Source organism: Elephas maximus, chromosome 6 (genome assembly GCF_024166365.1).
Source record: "Elephas maximus indicus isolate mEleMax1 chromosome 6, mEleMax1 primary haplotype, whole genome shotgun sequence".
Classification (NCBI taxonomy): Eukaryota; Metazoa; Chordata; class Mammalia; order Proboscidea; family Elephantidae; genus Elephas; species Elephas maximus.
The window spans coordinates 108,497,929-108,523,864 of NC_064824.1; the positions used below are offsets into that span (position 1 = coordinate 108,497,929).

The 25,936-nt window shown below is 35.4% G+C and overlaps 1 protein-coding gene and 1 long non-coding RNA gene across 8 annotated transcripts in view; one reads left to right on the forward strand and one right to left on the reverse strand.

The window, feature by feature from the left end:
- The window catches only part of KANSL1L (KAT8 regulatory NSL complex subunit 1 like), a 119,874-nt gene that overhangs the window by 45,189 nt on the left and 48,749 nt on the right, over window positions 1-25,936 (reverse strand). For all 6 annotated transcript variants that reach the window (XM_049888072.1, XM_049888071.1, XM_049888067.1 and 3 more), the window contains exons 4-5: window positions 8,466-8,663; window positions 4,203-4,324 (exon numbers count right to left, since the gene is read on the reverse strand). In XM_049888072.1, the coding sequence (XP_049744029.1) occupies window positions 4,203-4,324; window positions 8,466-8,663 (320 nt within the window). The remainder of the gene's footprint in view (window positions 1-4,202; window positions 4,325-8,465; window positions 8,664-25,936) is intronic.
- Window positions 1-25,936, forward strand: part of LOC126078052 (uncharacterized) — a 41,028-nt gene that overhangs the window by 9,858 nt on the left and 5,234 nt on the right. For both annotated transcript variants that reach the window (XR_007517948.1, XR_007517947.1), the window contains exon 3: window positions 10,303-10,408. This is a non-coding gene — a long non-coding RNA (uncharacterized LOC126078052). The remainder of the gene's footprint in view (window positions 1-10,302; window positions 10,409-25,936) is intronic.

The window sequence follows — 25,936 nt, forward strand, 5'->3', positions numbered from 1 at the left end:
TAGAAAATACTTGTGTCCCACTGAATTTAAGGATAAAAAGTGAGACAAAGAGATTAACTGGCCTGCCCAAGCTCACGAGATGTCAAACATGGTTTTAAGAGAATACATAAAAACTATATACTCCCACAACCTCAAGCTACCCCAAAACTGCTGAGTTATAAAAGCACTATAATTAATTAAGAATAAACAAAAGTTAAAACCTTTTTAGGAAGCTGGGGTACAGGAAGAGATTAAATACTCCAAGATGGTCTTTTGAGGAGGTATATTTTATGTAATATTAGAATAAAACCCAACAGTATATTTAGAATAAATTCTGGAGTGCTTGATTTAGTTACAGGGTCCATGTAAACAAGATGTACAACAGGCAAGACAGCAACTTTACATCTTCCCAGAAGATATGATGGAAAAAGAGATGGTGCCTCAGTGACTCCTCGTACCTGTCTAATGTGTGTCTTCAGTAACAGCTGGTCCTTTGGGGGGTCTGTAAGTGCATGGGCAAAGAGACACAGGCTCATGTCCTCAAACACTTATTCTAACTTGGGCCACTTTTTAAAAGAAGAAAAAGAGTGCTAATTGTTTTTGGAACAAAGAAAATATAAATACTTAGGCACCATATGATTCTTAAGAACACATATGGCAAACATTTTATCACAGTAAATTTTTAAATATCTTGTTACTTTTAAATATACCTCTTGCCTATATCTACAAACATTCTGCAACTTCCTACTACTTTACTGCAGTTATTGCCTGACATTCGTATTAACTTACACATTTCAGCTAAGTATGTACTTCAAAATTCACAACTGAATGTAAGAGTACTTTTCAGGTTATAGGGGACAACACAATTAAAAATGCACTATAGCTATTGGTCCTTTTCTTTAGCCACTCTTCACTGATTTCCACAAATATATATGGAGGCTTTTTCATTTGAAAAGACAGAACAGACATCCTAGATGAGGATGGATTAAATAGATAAAGAAATCAATAGCTGGATCAGTTTTCAATCACCAAATTTTAAGGTAACACGGTAAAATGAGATTTCATTCCCTGTGTTTCCCCATCAAGAAATTAAGTATCACATTCATACTTTAATCTTGAAATCTTGATATTCTATGGTTATAACTTTAACAATATGGGACTAGTCAAATTTTGTTCATAGAATTAAGATGAATAATGTAATTTAAATATTTTTTTCAAAACTGTGAAGTCTGCTGTATTTTCTATCCTTTTAAAGTATATAATTTGTACTTTATTTTTCTTAATTTTTTATTGTAAAATATAAAATAAAAGAAAAAAAAACCAAACCCATTGCCGTCGAGTCAATTCCGACTCATAGCGACTCTACAGGACAGAGTAGAACTGCCCAATAGGGTTTCTAAGGAGCAGCTGGTGGATTCAAACTGCCAAACTTTTGGTTAGCAGCCATAGCTCTTAACCACTGCACCACTGGGGCTCCAAGACAGATACAGGTTAAGTATATAAAACATTTAACTTATGTTTAACTTATAATACAAAGCAATGCCTCCCCCCACTGTCCCATAAGTACCACTCAGGTCAAGAAACAGAACATTATCAGCAACACAGAAGCTTCCACAAACGGGACTTCCTCTATCATACTTAAGAATATCAAAAGTTAAACTAGTAATTTTACTAGCTTCTTGAATAATTCAAAGATCTGAAAATAATTTAATCCCATTTACCCTCCTCCTGATTTATATGCTATTTTTTAACCCTATTAGATATATTTGACTATTGTTTACATATACCCATGTAGTTATTTACCATTTTTATTATATATACCCATATGGTTATTTACCATTTTTGTTTGTTCTTCATTCCTTCTTGCATCTCAAAATTCCATCTAGAATCATCACTTTCCTTCACCAGAAGTACATCCTTTACGATCATCATTAATTAGCCTGCTAGTGACAAACTTTCTGTTTCAGTTTGTCTTAAAACGTTTGTGTTTAACTCTCAGACTTGAAAGATGTTTATGATTGAATCCACTAGCTGCTCCTTGGAAACCCTATGGGGCAGTTCTATTCTGTCTTAATAGGGTCACTATGAGTCAGAACTGACTTGACAACAATGGGTTTGGAAACCCTGGTGGCACAGTGGCTGCTAACCAAAAGGTTGCTAACCGAAAGGTTGTTGGCAGTTCGAATCCACCAGGTGCTCCTTGGAAACCCTATGGGGCAGTGCTACTCTGTCCTATAATGTCATTATGAGTCGGAACAACTAGATGGCAATGGGTTTGGTTTTTGGGTTTTATATATATGTACGTATGTATATATATAAAGAATATATATATATACACACACACAAGCACATATATATAAGTATATATGTGTAATAATGTCTGGTTAGACAAACCAAATATTATCTAAAATGTCTTTAGTCCCAAATCACAATGCTCATGCACTAATTTAATGGTGACTTATGACTCAATTTATAATCAATTTACCTATACTATGACTTTCCCAATTGAGGTTATGTTCTCATAAATGAAGATATCAAGTTGCCCTATACAACACATCTTTACTTTCAAACATAATCATAGAAGGAATGCATATATACTCAACACAAACTAAAGCAAAACCAACAGAAGAATTGTCCCCAAAATAGAAAAGAGATAAATGGCACAGTACAAATAAAACTGTGAAAGTACTAAAAATCAGACTTTCAAAATAATCAATTAGAAATAAAAACAGATGCTGGACAGAGAAGCTGAGGGGAAGTGACACAGAGCAAACACACGTCACCCCTTTAAAGACACTTTTTCCTCAGCTCCACCTCGCTGGACGTCGATTTGGCCACCATCTATTCCGAGGGCACACTTGGAAATTAAATTCTCTTTAGCCAAAAAAAACAAGAAATAGAAATTGAATAACATAAAATTTTTATTTAAAGACTTGGTTTACACCGACCAATTTCAATAAGAATGTGATGACTACTTAGCATAATTTTCAGCATGGTATAAATTTTTTCTTTTATGCTATACTAAAAATATTTATGAATATAATTATTTCTCAATAATATACTTAATCCTCTACTGTAATTAAAGCAAAGAAGCCCATATTATAATTTCATTTGAAAAATTATAAATAGATGATGTACACACAAGGGACAAAAGTATGCCACCTAATTGCATCTTTAAAAGGAAAAGTAAACAAGATAAATTAGAACAAATGCTGTTCCCCAAAAAGCATTAGAATTCATAGTATTCAAAGTTTTGCTGATAGAACCTATGTAACATAAGCATCTAATGATTATATGTATTATTATGTTAATTATATTCAGAAAAAATGTTATAAAAGTTAAGACACGAAATGATTGAGTAAAACTTAAGGAGAATTCTATGGGTAATATCTACCAATCTTCTGTGCTCAATGTGTATCTATGGTATTTCTTCCTCAAAATGTACTGCAAGGACAGTATTTAGTTTAAGAACACAAAAGGTACAAAATGGATGGTATCTTAAGTCGGACAGTACTTCTCTTGCAAATAGTATCACTGATTTCCTTTTTTAGAAATATTTTAAAGCTTCTTAGCAGTTAAGTGCTACGGCTGCTAACCAAAAGGTCAGCAGTTCAAATCCACCAGGTGCTCCTTGGAAACTCTGTGGGGCAGTTCTACACTGACCTAAAGGGTCGCTATGAGTCAGAATCGACTCGATGGCAACGGTTTTGGTTTTGGTAGAAAGATTTTACCCTCATTCCCAGGTTTATAGTTAACTGGTGGCACAGTGGTTAAGCACTTGGCTGCTAACTGAAAGGTCAGCAGTTCGAACCTAACAGGTCCTTCATGGAAGAAAGATTGGCAGTCTGCTTCCATAATGATTTACAGACTTGGGAACCCTGTGGGGCAGTTCCACACTGCTTCATAGGGTCACTCTGAGTTGGAATCAACTTGACAGCAATGGGTTTGGTTTGAATAATTATGTAAGCGTAATGTAACCCAAAACTGTATCTGTGCTCCATTGATTGTACTCAAATAGTTATTAAGGTAGAAGGAAAAAAGTATCCACAATACTTAAAGTATGAGGAGGGCACAGGACCAGGCAAGATTTCATTCTGTTATACACAGGGCTGCTATGAGTTGGAGCTGACTTGATGAAAACTAATGACAACAACCATACATAAAAGACGGAAAACAAAATAAGCAAAGTCAAAGTTAGATGCAAAACTATCATTGATACCTACCTCCTGGAAATGCCATTAGCCAGACACTTATGGCTACAGGATTTGGAGGAGAGGGGTGATGCAGTTGGGGACAAGCTGAGTGGGGCAATCAAACTGTTGATGATCTCAGTCAACTGTGCACTCTGCAAAAAACAGTCAACCTTTTACCAAAACTCAGCAAGAATTTGAGTTAAATCTCAGATCTATCACGCCTTTTAAACTTCTCAAGAAACAAGTAGATGTTTACATTTTAGTACATACTTTAATCTACAAGGATGATTTCTGTCACTACTGATTTTCTTATTTCAGAAAATATACATTTTAAAAGTTTCTAAATAGCCTCTCCTTTTCTATATCCTTTGGAAACCCTGGTGGCGTAGTGGTTAAGTGCTACGGCTGCTAACCAAAGGGTCGGACAGTTTGAATCCGCCAGGCGCTCCTTGGAAACCCTATGGGGCAGTTCTACTCTGTCCTGTAGGGTCGCTATGAGTCGGGATTGACTCGACGGCACTGGGTTTGGTCTGGTCTGGGTTTTTCTATATCCTTTTTTGTTACAGTCCATTTCTCTACCTATCCCATCCTCTAAAAAACTTGAACCCAGCTAACAGCATCAACATAATATTTCCCTTGAGGAAGCCAAATTAATAATAACAAATAATAGCTTAATTTATTAAATGCCTTCTATGTTTCAAGTACCTACCTATATGTACCAGCTACTATTTTAGGTGCTAAACATACATTATTTATGACTAACATGCTACGTAGATAGTATTAGAGCTACTGATATTGCTAGTATTAATATCAATAACAGGTGAGAAAGTTGAAGCAAAGAATGATTAAGTAGCTTGATCAAGGGTAATAAAATTGGTAAGAAAGGGAGCTAGGATTCAAATTCAGGTTGAATCCAGTGCCACACTTTTCCTCAATATTTCTTCTAATTCAAAAATATCAGTTATTTTAGGTATCAAAGATTCTCGCTGAATCTTATCCCAAACTTAAATATATGTAATAAATATTGAATTATTCTCAAAACATTCACCAACAATATAACAAAGCTGACATATAGTACATTTCTACAAAAGAATGACAACTATTTTCATTACATATATAATCCACACTCATTTTAGAAAAAATGGAAAATAGGGAGAAGTTTAAAAAAGGAAAAGAAAATCCCCCATAATCTCAATTCACAGAGAAAACCAGTATCTTGGTATACATTCATCCCTCTAGACTAAGCTTTCTAAGTACACGTGAGCATGAGTGCACATACAACATGCATACGCACATACTGTAAATTACATCATGACGCCAATTTTCTAAAATCTGCTTTGCTTACCGTATGCCCTTTTTGTTTTTTTTAACCTAGGTCTATTTAATCTTTTTCACTGACTGCAAGCTATTCTATTATAAAATAAAATACAGGGTATATGAAATAATTATTTTGAAACTATTTGTATGAAACTAATAACATGCTGTTAGAAATAAGATTAAAGAATATGATAAAACTAAACCAAATATTTGCCTCCTTCAAAAGTCTTTCACGAGAAAGATCCTGAAATGTTTTCATTTGTTTTCTCGGCAGATAATATGCACCTAATGACTTCATTTTAAAAATCATTACTCAGATTTTTTTTTTTAAGATTAAAACTCATTTAAAAATCTTCAGTACAAATAGATCAAATAGATTTAGTCCATTTAGCAAGTATTCATTTAGTCATGCAATTAAATTTATTCAGTATCTCATAATTTCCAACCTGAAACACTCTTCTTATCGTCCCTTCTCCAAAAATATCTGATCTCTCTAAGCTTCTGGAGGTCAATAGTCAGGTATCTATGAATAATTAGCTGGCCCAGAAGAAAAGCATTACAACCCCTAGCCTGACGTAACAGCCACCCCTCGTCCAGCCTAATAAAATATTATATACTAAACCCATATTTGAGATAGGAAATTCACAATAAAAATGAGAATAAGGAAAAAAAAATTCGGAAAGAAAATATTTTAACTCTGAAAACAAAACACTAATTTTAAAAGTCAAAAACACTTAACAGTTATTCACGATAAGGTTCCCAATGCAAATATACCACTGGTAAAATTCATTTAGAATTATCTAAATTGCCTTTCAATTTATGAACAAATTATCTAATAATGCATTTATTGTGCTTTTATATTTCAAGTGCTAGCTCTTTAGCTGTTTTTGATATACAGAAATATATTTCGTTCAGTAAGCAAAATGTTTCTCTAATAAAATTAACTTAAGCCAAAGGACACCTGATCTATATTCAAGTTCCAATATAATCAGTGATCATTATCTAAGAAAAATATGCATAATATCAGAGTTGCAATCCTTGCCACTTAACTTACTCCTAGACTTTCTCTCTCAACAAGTATTTGAAAAAGAACTTAATTTTTTTAAATTGGCCTGTTATAAGCATTATTAGCATATGTTTCAAGAGGAAATGATTTATTAATGACGTACAAAGGACTGCTGCTGCTGCTTCCTGCATCTCTTTCCTCTACTCCTCCTACATCTAGAACCATTACTATTGCTCTCACTCCTGGTTCCCTTCCCTGCCAAAGCCTCTGACACCCCAGTCAGCAATGGAACTGAGCAATGAACCTGCTACCCAGTGACAGCATCAAGGGCATGACACCTGTGTGGTCACACGAGGCTCTGTGATCAGAAAGGCCTCATGCCTGGTTTAATGCTCTGCTGTCACCATCTTAAAATTCTTAATAGTTGTTTAACAATGGGCTCCACAATTTCCTTTTGCACTGGGCCCCACAAATGAGCCAGGTCTGACATTAGCCCTAGTCCACTAAACAAACTGGTGATATCAAGGAGAAAAAAGAAAATTAGACATGTCTTCTAAAAAAAAAAAAAAAAAATTTTTTTTTCTTCTAAAAATGAAACTAGTCCTGGAATTATACTGTACTAGCAATTAATTTAATCAAATTACTTTCCAATGAATAAGTAGAGACTTAAAGGCAGAAAAGTAGACACTTACAGGCAGAAAAGTAGACAATCTGACAGAGCAAATAAATAAGCTATTCTGGAGTCAAACTCCAGGTCCAACAACTAAGGTCCAACTGAAGGGGACTGTTTCTATGGGATGGAGGGGAGGGTGAATAAAGAAGAAAGTAAGACTAACAGTAATTTATAACACTAATAATATGGTAAAGGGCATTCCAATTTCACATCAACTAATTACAAAATAACTTTCTGAATTACAAACTATTCATAACAGTCTTTAGATTATCCATTTCAATTAATGAAAACACTAAACAATTATAAATTTAACAAATATAGGGTGGGAGGAATTATACCATATTCTGGTTTTTAGGGAATAAGATAGTGTCCTGATACTAATTTATTTCACAGTATGTATTAGAAAAACCCAGGAAAATCAGATGTAGGCAGGCATGAATCCGAATCATTTCCCAGGGGAACAAATGTCAAGACTGGGTATGTTCTGGCGGGTTCAGTCTGGTTCTAAGACAACAAAATCCTAGAAAGCCAGATTTGTTCTACAGCCACCAATGTCTCAGTCAAAATAACTGGTTTGATTTCAAAGGAGAGAAAAATATAGGGTAGAATAATTCAACTTCTGGAGTCATCCATTATAGGATCTAAATATCAAGGAAGGCTTTGGAATCAAAGTAATTTGTTAAGGGCTTCTTTGACTTTCCATTTACGTGATCAGATTTTATGAAAAAGACCATATTCCAGTATTATCTTTCAATAAAAAAATCTCTATTGATAGTTGGTCAAATAGTCATTCAGACTTCTTCAAGGGTAGTATCGCTATCCTTTCACCCTGAAAAATATCTAACGATGAACATCTTTGTTAGAAAAGGAATTTTCCAACCCTGGAATAAATAACCTTGTGGTTATTTACTAATAATTTATATATTATGGAGCCCTGGTGGTGCAGTGGTTAAGAGCTACAACTATTAACCAAAAGGTCAATGGTTTGAATCTACCTGCCACTCCCTGGAAACCCTATGGGGCAGTTCTACTGTGTCCTATAGGGTCGCCATGAGTCAGAATCAACTCAGTCACAACAGGGTTTTACATATTATATTTAAATACTCTAAATTACACCAATATCATAATAGATATCAGCCATATACCAAATATTTTAATTGTATTTAGTGTCAAATGGCCGACTCTAATAACCATAAACCAGGCAGATACACATATAATAATGTTTACTTGAATAGTTGGTAAAATCGATTAGAAATAATTTCACACCACTTGACATCCTACTCTTAGTTCACTTTACCTGTTTTTCTATGTTCCGAAGAAGTAGTGTAGGGCTGCTAGGTGACATTTCAAAATCTTGTTCTGGTAAAGAATCGTGGCTATCTTGTGGAAACTGTGGATTCCCTGTAGTGTTTAATGAAGCTGCTTGGTCTGCAAATTGCATCTGTTTCTTCAAAATGTCTTTTGGAAGTTGACATTCTTCTAGGATCACTATCCCCTAGACAAACAGTAATTAAAAGAATTAAAATAAAAACAAATTGATTGCTAAACCATCTTAACTGTTACAATGCACCTGAAACCACACTTCTTATTATCCCTTGGAAATCAGAAAATATTCATTGAAAAGTACAGTTTAATTCCGTAAAGAATTGGCTGGTTTAAAACACGTGTAGCTAAGGTAACAAGTATGGCTAATGGGGTGGGCTCGTATAATACTGTCATAACTTATATACGTAGTTACTTTTGTTCATATTGGTTTTAGTTCTTAGCATTAAAAACATGACACTTTCAGAATACAGTTAAAGGTTTATTATACTCAGAATATGGACATTACAGACTTAAGTCCAGAATATTTCCTAATATAATCTTCTGATGTTTTGGTTACTAGCATGTTATTTCATTTCCATGAGTTTTATATATGAGCAGCCCCAATTTTATAAATTAAAATACTGAACTTAAAAGCATCCAAACAATCTAACTCTATAGTAACACCCTTCAAAGCATCTGAAGGAGCTCTGCCCCTGTTGCTTCCAACTAGCAAGCTGGGCAGAACTGTACCATGAGGAAAAAGTACTCTCCAGGCCAATAAAAGTTCTTACTGCTTACAGGGTACCTGTGTTAATAAGGACATACGTTCTCAACTCTGATGTGGCTATTTTCTGAAATTAAAGGAACTGGGGAATGAATAGGAATCTGGCTGCCCCCACATTTAGCGCATCTCATTCACACACACAAACTTATTCTTCCACTGACTTATTCAGATTTCTTCCATGCTCCCCAGCTTTCCCACTTTCACTAACCTCACTCTAAGATTCTCACCCTCAGGTCCATCAGAGGCAATGGAGATAGGAGACAAAGGAGTAAAAGGTATATAGGGACATGATCTTAATGGTTCATATTCAGTTTTCATCATAAAACTTCTTCCCTTCCTACCCTATCTATCACTATCATATATGCAAAAGAAAAATAAGTAAATACATATATAGACTTTTTTTTCCAAAATGCTAATAAGTTCCTATAGGCTAGTTGGAAAGGTATTAAACTCCTAATTTGGCTAAAATAGTATATTCTTGTAATAAAAATAGACTAAAACATTAATGTAAATGTATAATATTTCAAGAATGGAACAAATTAAATGACTGCTATGGGTCAACATGTATCATGCAAAAAAAACATTGCCATCAACTTAATTCCAACTCATAGTGACCCTACAGAACAGAGCAGAACTGCCCCGTAGGGTTTCTAAGGCTGTAAATATTTATGGATGCAGACTGCTGCATCTTTCACCCACAGAGCACCTGGTGGATTCGAACTGCTGAGTGCTATAATAACCGCCACACTGCCAGGGCTCTTCGTATCATGTGTAAGTCCTATCAATAGCATAGAAACTGCATATACATTATATATGAGTAGTTTTAGTTTACGGTATATACTTTAGAAACTATATAACTTTAGAATGGGCAGATTCCAGTATGGTATAAAACATACATTTTACTATTTTTGTGGTAATATATTACTACTGTAAAAGGAGTAAATGTATTATTTTTTGTCTATACTTAGAATAGTGCTAACATGTTAACTTTTACAAAGAGAAGAAGATTTGGTTATTGATTGCATTTCAATCATTATTTTCCCAGAACATACACATATGGCTGTCATGAAATTGGAAGAAACATCTCGTTTGGTACAGGCAGTCCCCGGGTTACAAACAAAATCCATTCCTGTGTCTTTAAGAACTTGTAGGTAAGTCAGAACAGGTGCATGTGGTTCTTGTTTAGCCTTACTTTAGCGCAAGAAAAGGCTCGAAGGCTTTTCAATGACGTAAAAGCTGCACATGCAGCAAAGGAAGGTGATTGTGATGAAGAATTTGTTACAAGGAGGGGTTTGTTCAATCGTTTCAAAGTGAGGGCAAATTTACGTAACATTAAATGGCAAGTATGAGCTGTCTATAAGTAAGTCAGATGTTTGTAGCCGGGGACTTGCTGTAGTTTAAAAATTAAATTAGACATGATAAACATAGCATCATTAATCGCGAAAGCTCTGTAAAGTATCTAAATGTCCGTTCAAAATTTCTACAAGTCTTCCACTTATAATAGGTTTTCTGTTATAAGTATTAGCATGCAAAGAAATTTAAGTACTAACATGCAAAAGAAATTTAAGTTTCCATCATACCAAGTTAATTGTCATTTTCTTTAGCTTGATTACATTTTATATTATAAGCCAGTCTGTTGTGGATAAGCCTAAATTCATAAACCCTACTTAGAAAAATGTTTTTATGGAAAAATCTATCTTGTGTTTCAAAAGTCCAATTTCCAAACCTTTAAATGCTACCTTTTTGAAAGTTAAGGCCCTGCTACACTTGGTTCAGTGAAAAATATTTTAAAATTCAACCAGGAAGACATTCATAGTCAACTTCATAATCAATTTTTTTTTTCCCTTGAACTGTTACTCTGGATAAAACTCTTTTACAATGTGAGAAGAGTGTTCCATGATGTTTTGCCATAGCCAAGAACAAAGAGAAAAGAGAAGAAGATTAAATCCTTTGGTGACACTGCAAAGAGAGTTTCCATCCTTAACAATCAGAAAAATAATCATTTAATGATAGATACAACAACGTATAAAACAAATATATGGACAATTTTTAGAAAAATTAGTTGTGGTAACTGAGACAAGTAAAAACTCCTCTGGCATAAGATGAAAGCAAATGCTCCAGAGAAGACAACTGTTCCTGATAATAACACTAGAAAGATTTTTCCCCTTGAGGGTTCACATAGAGAGGACATTGTGTAAGAAAAAAAAAAAAAAATTGCCTCAGCAACATCTTTATTATTCACATAAAGCAACCAAAGCTAATTTTAAGCAAAAATTTAAAGGGAAATTTTAAAACATATAAAATGTGCAATTAAAATGTGGAAGACCTTGGTATAGGAAAACAAAAGAAATACATGAGAGAGACCATTTAATATAGGACAGCCAGCCTTTCTCCCCAGCGAAACTATTCTCCTGATATTGAGAGGAAGCTGTTGTCTTAGTAGGAAACTGGAGCAGGAAAAAGGGGAAGTAAGGGAAATTGTAAAGTGTTGACATAGCTGCTGCAAGAACAAGGAAGGGATGCTAGTAACTTCTTTTCTTTAAAAAGTGAAGCAAAATTCAGAACACCTGGAATATGGTAAAAAAAAAAAAAGACGTAGCAAATGACAACTTAAAGATCTAAAACTTGTAGATACGCTAACAGATTTACTCACTGTGTGCTTCCTGACTCAAGGCACAAACTCGCACTTATTTAATCAGTTGCTGTCTAGTTGATTCCGACTCATGGAGACCCTAAGTATGCTTATTAAAACACAATATTTACAAAGGATCATCTCTCAACCTCTTTCTAGTCTCCTTATCTCTAATTTAACTCAGAAAAAAAGGTGTTTTTCCCTTCAAGATATGTTAAAAAGAAGGTTCTATCTCACTAAAGATAGTACTACCCCACCCTTCCTCACTTATTTCTCTTACAAGAACTCAAGAAGGTGTAACAGCAAAGAAAGTGCTGTTTTCCCTATTCAGTATATTAACAGCTCAGTTAAACAGCATATAAATCACATCCAAAGGAAAGGTCAAAAACTTTTAAAAATTAGCTATTTTCTAACTGTAGAAGCAAAACGTTTTTTACTTAGTTTTGAAATCAAAAAGAACGAAATTAAAAAGAATTTTTTAAAACTTCCATTTTTCCTGCATTAATAATTTGAAAAGTTAACAAGATTTATCTTCTATTTAATGTGGATTCTGTAAGCCCTGTGGGGCACAGTTCTACTCTGACACACACGGGGTCACCATGAGTCAGAATCGACTCTATGGCAACAGATTACAGGTAATATTTTACAAGCATTAAAAGCCTTCACAGTCACACAAGAACAACCATGATGGTGAAGAATCTGCAATCCTTATTGTATCAGACACCTCTTATACTCCAGTCCAATCAGTCCTAGCTCTTACTCTAGTCATAATATTGCAGGGGGCAGTCTTAGATCCTTTTTATAGATCAGCCAAGTCAAACTCACAGACGTAGAATATTTTGTGCAAGACTACCAGCTAATCACAGGTAGAGTTTAACATTGAAGTTTTTTGAGGCAGAGTCCATCTTTGTCTATCACATAACTATTTACTAACTCCTGTGACCTCTTTCCAATCTGATCCCTTGTGTCTTAGTCATCCAGAAATACCATAAGTGGATGGCTTCAACAAACAGAAGTTTATTCTCTCACAGTCTAGGAGGCTAGAAGTCCATATTCAGGGGGCCAGCAACAGAGGAAGGCTCTCTCTCTCTCTGTCGGCTCTGGGGGAAGGTCCTTGTCATCAATCTTCCCCTGGTCTAGGTGCTTCTCAGTGCAGGAATCCTGGGTCCAAAGGACGTGATCTTCTCCCAGTGCTGCTTTCCTGGTGGTATGAGGTCTCCACGTCTCTGTGCTCACCTCTCTTCTATCTCAAAAGAGATTGGCTTAAAACACAACCTAATCTTATAGATTGGATCCTGCCTCATTTATATAACTGCGGATGATCCCATGTCAATAACATCATATAGTATTTACAACACACAGGAAAATCACATCAGATGACAAAATGGTGGACGATCACACAACACTGGGTATCATCGCCCAGCCAAGTTGACAGATATTTTTGGGGACACGATTCAGTCCATGACATCTTGATTATGTAAATTCACTAGGGAATGGTTCATTTTCATAAAAAATTCTTAATTGTTTACTCATGTCTCAAATGTATTTTTGAATAAACACTATCCAAAAAAAAAAAAAAAATCCAATAGTATAATATAAATTCTGTCTACTCAGGGGTCTGAACTGTTAGAGTCAATATAGAACAGTCATTAAAAGCACAGTTCAAGTCCAGACCCCTGAGAATAAACAGATTTGAGCCTAAATACTAGTTCTGCTACATACTGGCAGCAGGGTCAGGTCTGGGCAAATGAGTTAATCTCTTTGAGCCTTGGTGTCCATCTGTGTAATAGCAGTAATAACACTATTTACTTTAAAGAATTATTGTATGAAATATATAAGAAAATATATTAAAACACTTAACATTATGTTTATCATTATCCTGTGTGGATTACATTTGAAACTTCAATACAGACTATCTTTTGATTTGTCAAGATTTTATAAATTAATAGATCACAATAAATGATCAAAAATAAATATATAAATAAAACAGCTTAAATGTAAAAAACAGTAATTAAACATCTGGATTAATTCCTAAGAAATGTAAGGAGAAACTACCAAAATAAAGAACCCATTTTGGAAAAAAAAAAAATACTGTATTCCGATAGTGTAACTGTCTGATGTTTTCCATATAATAAACATAGTGCTACTTTCAAGGGTACAAAGGACCAGATGCATAGCTAGACTGAACTAAAAAAAAAGTAAAACCATATAAATTATTACTGAGAAGTTTATATTTCTTTCCTTGAAATAATTTATTCCAATAGACATAAAGTAATCATGTGATCAAGCGTTTAAAAAAGTTTAAACAAGTATATATGACTTCTTAGAATACACATAACATTAAAATAGGCTTTCCAATGTCAAAATATTATGAGCCAGACTGCCCAGATTCCAGTATAAAACTGATGACTAATTCATCAGCTTAACGGGACACTCAGAACCCACTTTCTTAGGAATTTCCAAATTGCTTTATAACCAACTCTTTCTTAGAACTCCATTTGCTATAAAAATGCTTGTGATATTAATGAAATCCTTAAATGAAAATGATGAAACAGGAGAAATTATCTGGCGATCTTAAAAAGACTAGGAAATCACTACAACTGAAGGGCCCAGCTGAAAAAAAGAGTCCAAAACTCACTGCTGTCCAGTTAATTCCGACTCATAGCAACCCTATAAGGACACAGTAGAACTGCCCTATAGGGTTTATAGAGGCACAATGCCACATCTTTCTCCTGTGGAGCCACTGGTGATTTCAAATCGCGGACCTTTCAGTTAGCAGCCAAGAGCTTTAACCACTAACTACGGTAATTTAGCATGAAACTTCTATCAGGAAAATATTCTTGAATATGGTGCCCTTTAATCTAATAAATAGAATCCGTAAGCATAGAGTCTTATGTCTGTCCTCTCCACTTCCCTACAGACACCATTACCAAATTCTGTAAGGCTTTAAACAATATTCATCATGTGCTAACTTCCTCTCTAGTCCTTACACAGCTCATATTTCTGTCCCTTTGAATACCAAACTATTTGTCATTTCCAAAACAGATCATGTTGCTTCTTCATGCCTTCAATCCTTTAAGGAATGCCCTTCTCCAGTTCCATCACTTTGTTAAGCAAACTACTATTTATCCCCCAGAATCATACTGAGGTATATCACCTCTTTACTGATGTTTTCTCTGACCCTGGTACTCCTTTTAAAATGAGTTAATTATTCTCCCCTCTACTTCTGTATTTTATTAAAAACATGTGTCACTGCACATGTTACATTATACTACAAATAACTGCTTATATGTTCTATCTCCCCTACTGGAATATAAACTCATGATACAGCCTAAAATTTATTAATCTTTGTAGATGTGCAGGGTTTGGATAACCTAGGCAGGGTTTGGATAACCACGTGGTTCAAGGTCTCTGATCCCTTCTTTCCTCAGCTTTTTCTTTTCGTAACGATCACCATCAATTATCAGCATGACCACATTATCAGCACAAAGAATACCAAACCAAAAAACCAAACCAAACTGAGTCAATTCCGACTCATAGTGACCCTATAGGACAGAGTAGAACTGCCCCATAGAGTTTCCAAAGAGCGCCTGGTGGATTCGAACTGCCAACCTTTTGGTTAGTAGCCATAGCACTTAAGCACTATGCCGTCAGGGTTTCCACATAGAATACAGCTTCCCACAAAAAGTTATAAATAAAGAGATGTTTAGAAATATTTAGATCATATAGGACTTCACAGAATTTCATAAAAAGTTATTTATGTTGTTGATTCTATGAGAAAAATTATTTCAAGTTTCAAGCAAATAGACTATAATTTATGAGGAACAATGTGTTTTTAAGTTAGGCAATCCCCTAGTTAAATTTTCCCTAGTTGAAATTAAAATAGTATTTATTTGTGTAATCATTTGCTTAATTTTTATCCCCATTAGGCTGTAACCCCTGAAAATGTAAGCACTGTGCAGGTTTTTGTTCACCACTATCACATAGTAGCCTTCTAATACCTATGTATGAAAGAAAGGAAGAAAAACAGTAAGGGAAAGGGAGAAGGAGAAGAGGAGGCAGAAGATGAAGGAGAAAAAAAAAAGAATTTTATTCACAGATTGCTGCAATATAGTAACATGGCCTTAACTACCATTTCTGCTGAAATAACTCTAAATCTACATCTTATAGACCTGTCTTCGCCAGTATCTCATATTTCTAATTCTTTCATGGATCCTATAGAATGTGAAAATCAACATGTCAGAAAGCACATTTTCATCAACTTTCCTTCAAACAAACACTTTTCTTCTTTCCTGAAAATAGCAAGTCAATAACTAAGAGAGGAGTTTATAGAAATCAAAATCACTTGGGGAGCTACTGAAAACTGTAACTTTCCACTAAGACAGTTTTTGTTTGTGTATGTGTGTGGTGGGGGAAAGGGGATACGCAGTAATTGTCACGAGCGTGATTTGAAAAAGCACCTCAAGTGACATGACATCCTTTTGTTCCCAAGAGATTATTAGGCTCCAAACCCTGCGGCTGTCTTTGGAAATATGTGGCTTTTGTCTATATTCCTTTGCTTAACTTCTCTGGTAATTGTCCATGACATCTAGATATTTCCCTGATATTTATCTCCAGAGTCACCACTATAAGTCACTCTCTCATCACCTTTACTATGTACTAGAACTGCTAAAAAAAATTTCCCCAGCACACTCTTTTTCCGTAAGTCTATCACGCACTTAGTTACTGTGATATTAGCTGCCATTGAGTGGGCACCCAACTCATGGTGACCCCAGGCACAACAAAATGAAACACTGCTTGGTCCTGCACCATCCCTATGATGATTGCGGGTCAGACCACTGTGATCCATAGGGTTTTCCTTGTCTGAATTTCAGAAGTAGACTGACAGGCTGTTCTTCTCTTTTGGTCTGGAAAAGCCTCCACTGACAGTCAGGTGGTGGGTACACATGAGGTGTACTGGCCAGGAACTGAATCTGGGTCTCCTGCATGGAAGCAAGGACTCTGCCACTGAACAACCAAAGCCCCATGTTACCATGACAGCTCATGTTTCAAACAAAAATGTGTCCTTTACTGCAATATACTCCTAGGAAAGTTCTCTAAATAGGGTCTGATCAACAATTAACTCTTCCATCAGACATTAAAGTTCCACCTCCAGGACCTCTCCTTTATCAGAAGTCCCATAGCACTATATCCATACTTTTCTCATTGTCCTTATTTTCTCTCTCATATTGCAGTAATTATATACATGTTTATCACAAAAGGAAAACCCTGGAACTTATTTTTATATTTGTGATTTTCAGCAAGTTACTTTCTCGGTATCCCCAATTTCCTGATCGGTAAAATAGACTCAATACATACCAGTTATGTTGGCTGTTGTGAGTTTTGAATGCAATTATACATGTAAATTGCTTAAAACAGTTCTTTATGTATTTTAAGCACTATATTATAGTCTGCTGTTACTGTATCATCGTAAGTAATATTAGGACCTAGTACAATGTTGAATGTAAGAGTATGATGGAAGGTTCACTAAACAAAAGGGAGAGAGAGAAAAAAAAATAGGAAGAGCTGCTGGCAAAAATCATACATACACAGTTTCACCTTTTCATATTTCAACATGGATCCTGATCTCTAAATATGATTTTTAAAATGCCCTCTTGAATCTTGGTGTTTTCTCTTCTGAATCTCTGCTTAGCTCAGTCATTCTTGGACTTTTTTGGGTCATAGGTTCCTTTTGAAAAAGCCACCTACACTTTTGCCTGAAAAAAAATCACTCATAGGATAAAAATAACCATAAGAATCCTCTACTACAAAATGGGAAAGGAATTACAAATATTCAAAAAAAATGAGGCTAAAAATTCCCCAAATTTGGTGAAAACTATAAATGCACAGATCCAAGAAAAAATTCAATGAATACTAACTAAACAGAATAAACACATTACCTCTGGACAGGCAAAAACTTCTAAAAAAACAGGGCACTAAAGGCACAAATTTTAAAACAAAAGTTTTACATCAAAAAAAATATATTGCACTTCGTCAAAATTAAAATATTTGCTCTTCAAGCAACACAATTAAGGAAATGAAAAGGTAAGCCACAAAAAATGTTTAGAATACAGGTAAGTCCCTGACTTATGATGTATTCAAATTATGACCAACCATACTTTTTCTTCATATACATTTTATCATTAGTAATCTGTACTAGATACAATATTGCAGCATATAATTTGCCATCCCCCAAAGAGAAAGATCAGATTTATAAAGATACTGATAATAAAAGATAATAACAATGAAAACCAAAAAAAAATTAAGGGATTTGACTTATGTCAGAACCGACTTAGCAGAACCCCATTGTAAATCAAGGACTACCTGTATATACGTCTGACAAATGACTCGTATTCAGAATATACAAAGAACTCTTACAACTCAATAATAAGTAGACAACAACTGAATTAAAAAGTGGGCAAAAAGTTTGAACAGACACTTCACAAAAGATATATGAATGATGACAAGAACATTAAGAGACCCTCACTATCATTAGTCATCGAGGAAATGTAACCATTACAACTAATAAGAGATACCACTACACATCCATCAGAATGACAAAAATTAAAAAGACTGACAATACCAAGTGTTTGTGAGGGCATACTGCAACTGGAATCCTTATACTTTGCTAGTAAGAGTGTATTGCGCTACACTGTACATAGCTTGGCAGTTTCTTAAAAATTTACACATACTGACCATAAAGTGTGATGTTTAATTTTATGTGTCAACTTGGCTAGGCTATGGTTCTCAGTATTTCGGCCAAACACTTACCTAGTTGCTGCCATGCAGTAGTAACATATGATTAAATCAACTGGCCTTTGGCAGAGCAGATTACCTTCCATAATATAAGGTAATGCAACTGGCCTTTGGCAGAGCAGATTACCTTCCATAATATAAGGTAATGTAATGTCGTGTAGTGTAGTGTAATCATCTTCCGTAATGCAATCTAATGCAGTAAAATCCATCAGCTGGGGTCATACCAGTGTAGGGTAGATCCTAAACCTAGTTATTTCTGAGTTACAAAAAGAACAAAATGGACAGAGAGAACATACAGGGGAAGACAGGTGATGTGTGACATGTGAGGATCATCTATAAGCAATGAAATCCCAAGGATTGCCAACAGACACCAGAAACTAGAACAGCCTCACAGAAGGAACTGACATGGCTGAGATCTTGATACACATAAAAATATGAATGAATCTCACAAACTTTATGCTTCATGCAAACAAAAGAATATATACTGTAGGAGTCCATTTATATAAGTGTAGAAAAGACAAATGTAATTTATGCTGTAAGAAAGTAGATCAATGGTTGCCTGGGGCCTGGATGGTGGGGAGGCTAGAAGGGGCTGGGAAAGGGCAAAAGAGAGCTTCTTTGGGTAATAAAAATGTTTGATATCTTGATTATGGTCAGAGTTACATAAGTATATGTGTTTGTTAAAACTCATCAAATTTTATATCTTAAATTGGTGCATTTGATTTTTAAAAATCTCCCAGTACAAATACCTATAAATGTTGGATATAAGATAACAACAAACAAATCAGGTAAACTAAAAAGGAAGAGGGAAAATCCCTAAGGGCCTGAAAAAATGATAAAAACAAAAAAACAGAGCAATTAGTGTATTAACTAACATCAAAGGTGTGAAAAATTTCAGTCCTAGAAAATTATCAGCCCTAGATAAAACAAAAAACAAAAACCCACACAGAAAAAGAAGACAAAGCTTTGGACCTAAATAAAGATTGGCTAAATAATTGGTGAAAAAAAAAGCCATTCACCCTGCAATAAAGGAAGATACAAAAGTTTGTGTATCTTTGCATGATCTCTGGAGGAAAATTAGTCTATGCTGAGCAACTTAAACCCCAGGCCCTCATCTTAATGAGTTTGAGATTTCAGAGTCCAAAAATAGGTCTTAGGATGGAGACACTTTTGGGAAATCCGGTCTAGGCTAATACAAAATGATCTGGAGAGATACACCCCCAATTTAGGGATTCCCACAAAAGAAAATGGCTTTTATAAAGATAAGGTCCTAAGAAAAAATAAACATGAGGAAACAATCCACATGTGTACAGGCCAAAAGTCACAACAAAGAAAAGGATTAGAATCCAAAGAACCGTATAAATTTGAACAACAATCTGAATGCAAGTACATTTCCCATGACAAAAATAAAAATAGTAAACCTATGAAAAGAAAAAAAAAAACTGTCAATTAGACCTACTAAAAATGGAAAATATTGTCAATAAAATTAAAAACTCAATATACAGGTTAAAGGGCAGATTAGACACAGCTATAAAGATAATTAATGAACTGGAAGGTAAATCTGAGGAAATCATCAAACACGACAGCACAGAGAAATAAAGAGATACATAAATATTAAGAGACATGGGGATAGACTTGCTGTAGCTTCAGAAGAAGAATATAAAAAGGATGGAAAGAATATTCAAGAAGATAATGACTAAGAACTTTCTAGAGTTGCTAAGACACAAAACCATAGATTTAAGAAACAGGAGTCCAAAACTAACCTACACCTGAGCAGCTCACAGAGAAATGGAAATAAAGACAAAGAGAAAAATCTTAAAAGTAGTCAGAAAGAAAATATTACCTATAGAGGAAAAACAATTAAAATGACAGCAAACTTGACAAAAAAAAAAACTTGACAGCGGCAATAAAAATTAGAAGAAAACAATGCTCTTTAAAGTGTTGGGGGAAAAAAGCTGTCAACTTATGACACTACCCCATCAAAATATTCAAGAATGTAGGTGAAATGAACACATTTTCAGACATATACAAACTAGGAAAATTCACTACCAATCACAGACTCTAACTGAAAAAAAAAAAATTACGACAGGATACACTTCAGGAAGAAACATATTTAACCAAGACAAACGAGTTGGATTCAAGAACAGAAAAACATGTAAGTGAATCCACGTGAACACTGGTACATAAACTATATATATATAATATGTATTATATGTATTTAAATATATATAAAAATGTAATGATAATGATGACAAACATGTGGAACATAAAAGAAGTAGGAACTAAAATTTAAGACAATAATAACAGATTGAAGTGAGCAAATAGTTACAGTGTTCTAAGATCACTGCTTATAATGTTGGTAAAGAATATTGAATATACCACGGACTGCCAGAAGAAAAAACAAATCCATCTTGGAAGAAATACAGCCAGAATGCTCCTTAGAAGCAAAGATAGCGAGACTTCATCTCACATACTTTGGACATGCTATCAGGAGGGATCAGTCCCTGGAGAAGGACATCATGCTTGGTAAAGCACAGGGTCAGCAAAAAGGGCAAGACCTTCAATGAGATGGACTGACACAGTGGCTGCAACAATGGGCTCAAGCAAAACAACGATCCTGAGAATGGTGCAGGATTGGGCAGTGTTGCTTTCTGTTGTACATAGGGTTGCTATGAGCTGGAGTCGACTCGACGACACCTAAAACAAAAGCGAATGTCTCTTTGCCACAGCTTGCCCTTCTAGTCAGTAAATTTTGCCCCTTCTTCAGAATACACCCAACCCGTATCTCCAAGGGAGACAACCCAAAGTTCCATCTAGTCATTAAATTCATTCATTTCAAAGTTCAGGATCTTTAGGCCATGTAGGGTAGTCTCTCCATAGGGTCTGAATATACCTCCCCTTGGTCTGGAGCTTTATAATCTAAAACTGTATCTGCCCCCTCCCACACCTAATATGCAGTGTTGGAACAGAGTCAAGACAACCACAATGAACACTCCCATTTGCAAAGGGAAAGAGTGAAGAATATATACCTTATGGAGCAGTTCTACTCTGTGTCACATGGGGTCGCTATGAGTCAAAAATTAACTTGATGGTACTTAACAACCACAGTTGGTTTATATTAATTCTGAAATTCCACTGGACAGATATTATGGGAACACCTAACCCTAGGTGTGGTGGATATTCCTTGCTTAAGTCCTGATTTTTGCTCTCTAAAGGGTGACTTCTATCCACACAGTTCTCTATGGCTCTTGAAACAGCCTCTGCAAGTTTCTTCGTTTTCCATTACCTACGCTGGCAATATCAGATGTTTATGCTTTCTCTGAGGACTGCAAAGCTCTCAACCTGTTTCTTGCTCACAGAAAGTTAGGGTCCTATGGGTTGATTTAAATCTTGAGCAGTAAAATGTTCTTTTTAGACCAGGTTTCCGTGGCAATACCACAGACTCGAAAACTCAGAAGTCTTCCCATCTACCTATCTGCTTTCAGGCAATTCCATGTGCTGACTATCACACCAATAGTTATTTTGAGACATTCTCAAAATATTTTTTTTTTCCCTCTAAGCCCTATACCTACTCCTCCTTTTCCCTTTCCCCTTTTCTCTGCTTTATTGGGATGGAAAATCCACACTCTTAATCTGATCTTTACCCAGAGTAATTTTATCCAGCTTAAAGGTTTTACTGGGCGTCATACCTTTAAGTCTAATATTTTCTCTGAGATCTGTGGGCCTTTATTACTGCTCAAAAGTTTTCTTAATCCTCTCTCTTACAATATGGAGGCTGGAAGCAGTCAGCTATCCCAACTTTGCAAGTCCTGAATTTCTAGAGTCCTATTCCCTTCCATTTATGCTTTCAAAAAGGCAGGCCTGAAAAAGAACTAATTAGAATTATTTTCAACAAAAAATATGATCACAAAGTAAAAGCCAGTGTATTGAATAAAATCTAAACATAAAATGGTCAAAGGTAGGTAGAATTAGCAAATTAAAATAAGGAAGCCCCCATAGTACAGAGAGACAAAGAGATAAAAATTATGAAAGGACAGTTAAGAGACATAAAAATTTTTCTGAAGTACTGGTACAACAGATACACAGACCAATGGACCATAATTGAGAATACAGACATAAATCCATCCACATATGAGCAGCTGATACCTGACAAAGGTCCAAAGTCAGTTAAATGGGGAAATGACAGTCTCTTTAACAAATGGTGCTGGCATAACTGGATATCCATCTGCAAAAAAATGAAACAATACCCATACCTCACACCACGCACAAAAACAAACTCAAAATGGACCAAAGACCTATACATAAAATCTAAAACGACAGAGATCATGGAAGAAAAAACAGGGACAATGTTAGGAGCCCTAATACATGACATAAACAGTATACAAAACATTACTAACAATGCAGAAGAGAAACTAGATAACTGGGAGCTCCTAAAAATCAAACACCTATGCTCATTCAAAGACTTCACCAAAAGAGTAAAAAGATTGCCTACAGACTCGGAAAAAGTTTTTAGCTATGACATTTTTGATCAGCGTCTGATCTCTAAAATCTACATGATACTGCAAAAACTCAACTACAAAAAGACAAATAACCCAATTGAAAAATGGGCAAAGGATATGAACAGACACTTCACTGAAGAAGACATTCAAGTAGAAAACAGATATATGAGGAAATGCTCACGATCCTTAGCCATTAGAGAAATGCAAATCGAAACTATAATGAGATTCCATCTCACTCCAACAAGGCTGGCATTAATCCAAAAAACACAAAATAATAAATTTTGGAGAGGTTGTGGAGAGACCGGAACACTTATACACTACTGGTGGGAATGTAAATGGTACAAACACTTTGGAAATCGATTTGGCGCTTCCTTAAAAAGCTAGAAATAGAACTACCATACGATCCTGCAATCCCACTCCTTGGAATATATCCTAGAGAAATAAGAGCCTTCACACAAACAGATATATGCACACCTATTTTTTTTTTGTTCACTGTAGCACTGTTTACAACAGCAAAAAGATGGAAGCAACCAAGGTGCCCATCAACAGATGAATGGATAAATGAATTATGGTATATTCAAACAGTGGAATATCACACATTGATAAAGAATAATGATGAATCCGTGAAACATTTCATAACCTGGAGGAATCTGGAAGGCATTATGCTGAGTGAAATTAGTCAGGTGCAAAAGGACAAATATTATATAAGACCACTATTACAAGAACTCAAGGAATAGTTTAAACAGAGAAGAGAATATTCTTTGATGGTTATGAGAGGGCGGAGGGAGGGAAAGAGGGAGAGGGGTTTTCACTAATTACATAGTAGATAAAAACTATTTTAGGTGAAGGGAAAGACAACACACAGTACAGAAGAGGTCAGCACAACTGGACTAAACCAAAAGCAAAGAAGTTTCCTGAATAAACTGAACACTTCGAAGGCCAGTGTAGCAGGGGCGGGGGTTTGGTGACCATGGTTTCAGGGGACATCTAAGTCAACTGGCATAATAAAATCTATTAAGAAAACATTCTGCACCCCACTTTAGAGAGTGGCGTCTGGGGTCTTAAACGCTAGCAAGCAGCCATCTAAGAGGCATCAATTGGTCTCAACCCACCTGGAGCAAAGGAGAATGAAGAACACCAAGGACACAAGGTAATTATGAGCCCAAGTGGCAGAAAGGGCCACATAAAGCAGAGACTACATTAGCCTGAGACCAGAAGAAATAGATGGTGCCCAGCTCCAACCGATGACTGTCCTGACAGGGAACACAACAGAGAACCCCTGAGGGAGCAGGAAAGCAGTGGGATGCAGACCCCAAATTCTCATAAGAAGACTGGACTTAATGGTCTGACTGAGACTAGAAGGACCCCAGAGGTCGTGGTCCCCAGACTTTCTGCTGGTCCAAGACAGGAACCATTCCCCAAGCCAACTCTTCAGACAGGAACTGAACTGGACAGACAATGATACTGGTGAAGAATGGGCATTTTGGATCGAATAGACACATGAGACTATGTTGGCATCTCCTGTCGGAAGGAGAGATGAGAGGGTAGACGGGGTCAGAAACGGGCCGAATGGACACAAAAAGAGACAGTGGAGGGGAGGAGTGTGCTGTCTCATTAGGAGGAGAGCAATTAGGAGTATATAGCAAGGTGTTTATAAATTTTTGTATGAGAGTCCGACTTGATTTGTAAACTTTGACTTAAAGCATAATAAAATTTTTTTTTTTCCCTCTGAGCCTCTCAACCTACTATGAATTTCAGAAAAAAAGAACAGGAAAAACATAGCAGAGAAGCAACAGATGAATGATATTAGCAGAGAATTTTCTAGAACTGAAGATATAAACCCTCATTTTAAATGTGGACTCTGAAAAAATAAAAACATATGTCTACATAAAGACTTATACATGAATATCCACAGCAGCTCATTCGTAATAACAAAAATAGGAAACACCTAAATTTCCATCAAGTGGTAAATGGATAAACAGATTGTAGTATATGCATAAATGGAATATACTACTTATCGATAAAAAGGAACAAACTACTGATACAAATAACAACACAGATGAACCTAAAAAACATTATGCTAAGTAAAAGAAGCCAGATATAAAAAATTACATACTTTATGATTTGATTTATAAGAAATTCCAGAAAAGGCAAAATAATAGTCATAGAAAGCAGATCAGTGGTTGCCAAGGGCAAGGGCCTAGAGAAAGGAGACTGACAGGAAAGGAGCAGGTATAAACTCTTTAAAGTTGACAGAAATGGTCTGTATCATGCTTGTAATGGTGGTTATACAACTCTGTAAACCTGTCAAAATTCACTGAACTGTACAGTTAAAAAAGGTACACTCTGAGTACCAAGCAAAAGGAAGATAAACCCACAATTAGACATGAGTTAGTAAAAACTGTAGAATATCAAATAAACACAAAAGTCTTAAAAGCAACTAGATAGGACAGATTGCTAACAATGGAAAAATAATTACATTGACAGCCAAACACTAGTCGATATCAAAATATTCCAGAAAACAATGAAATAGGATTTTTAAGGTGCTAAGGAAAAATAACTATCAAACCAGCATTTTATATGGTTCATTTAACCAAAAATGTCATTTAAGAGTGAGTGCAAAATATATTTTGAGACACACAAAGGGAGTTTAAATGTCCCCAGACCCTCACTCATGTCACAAACTACTGAAGAATGTACTTCAGCAAGGAGAAAAGTAAATCAAGAGAGAAAAGGGGATGTTAGCAGAGACT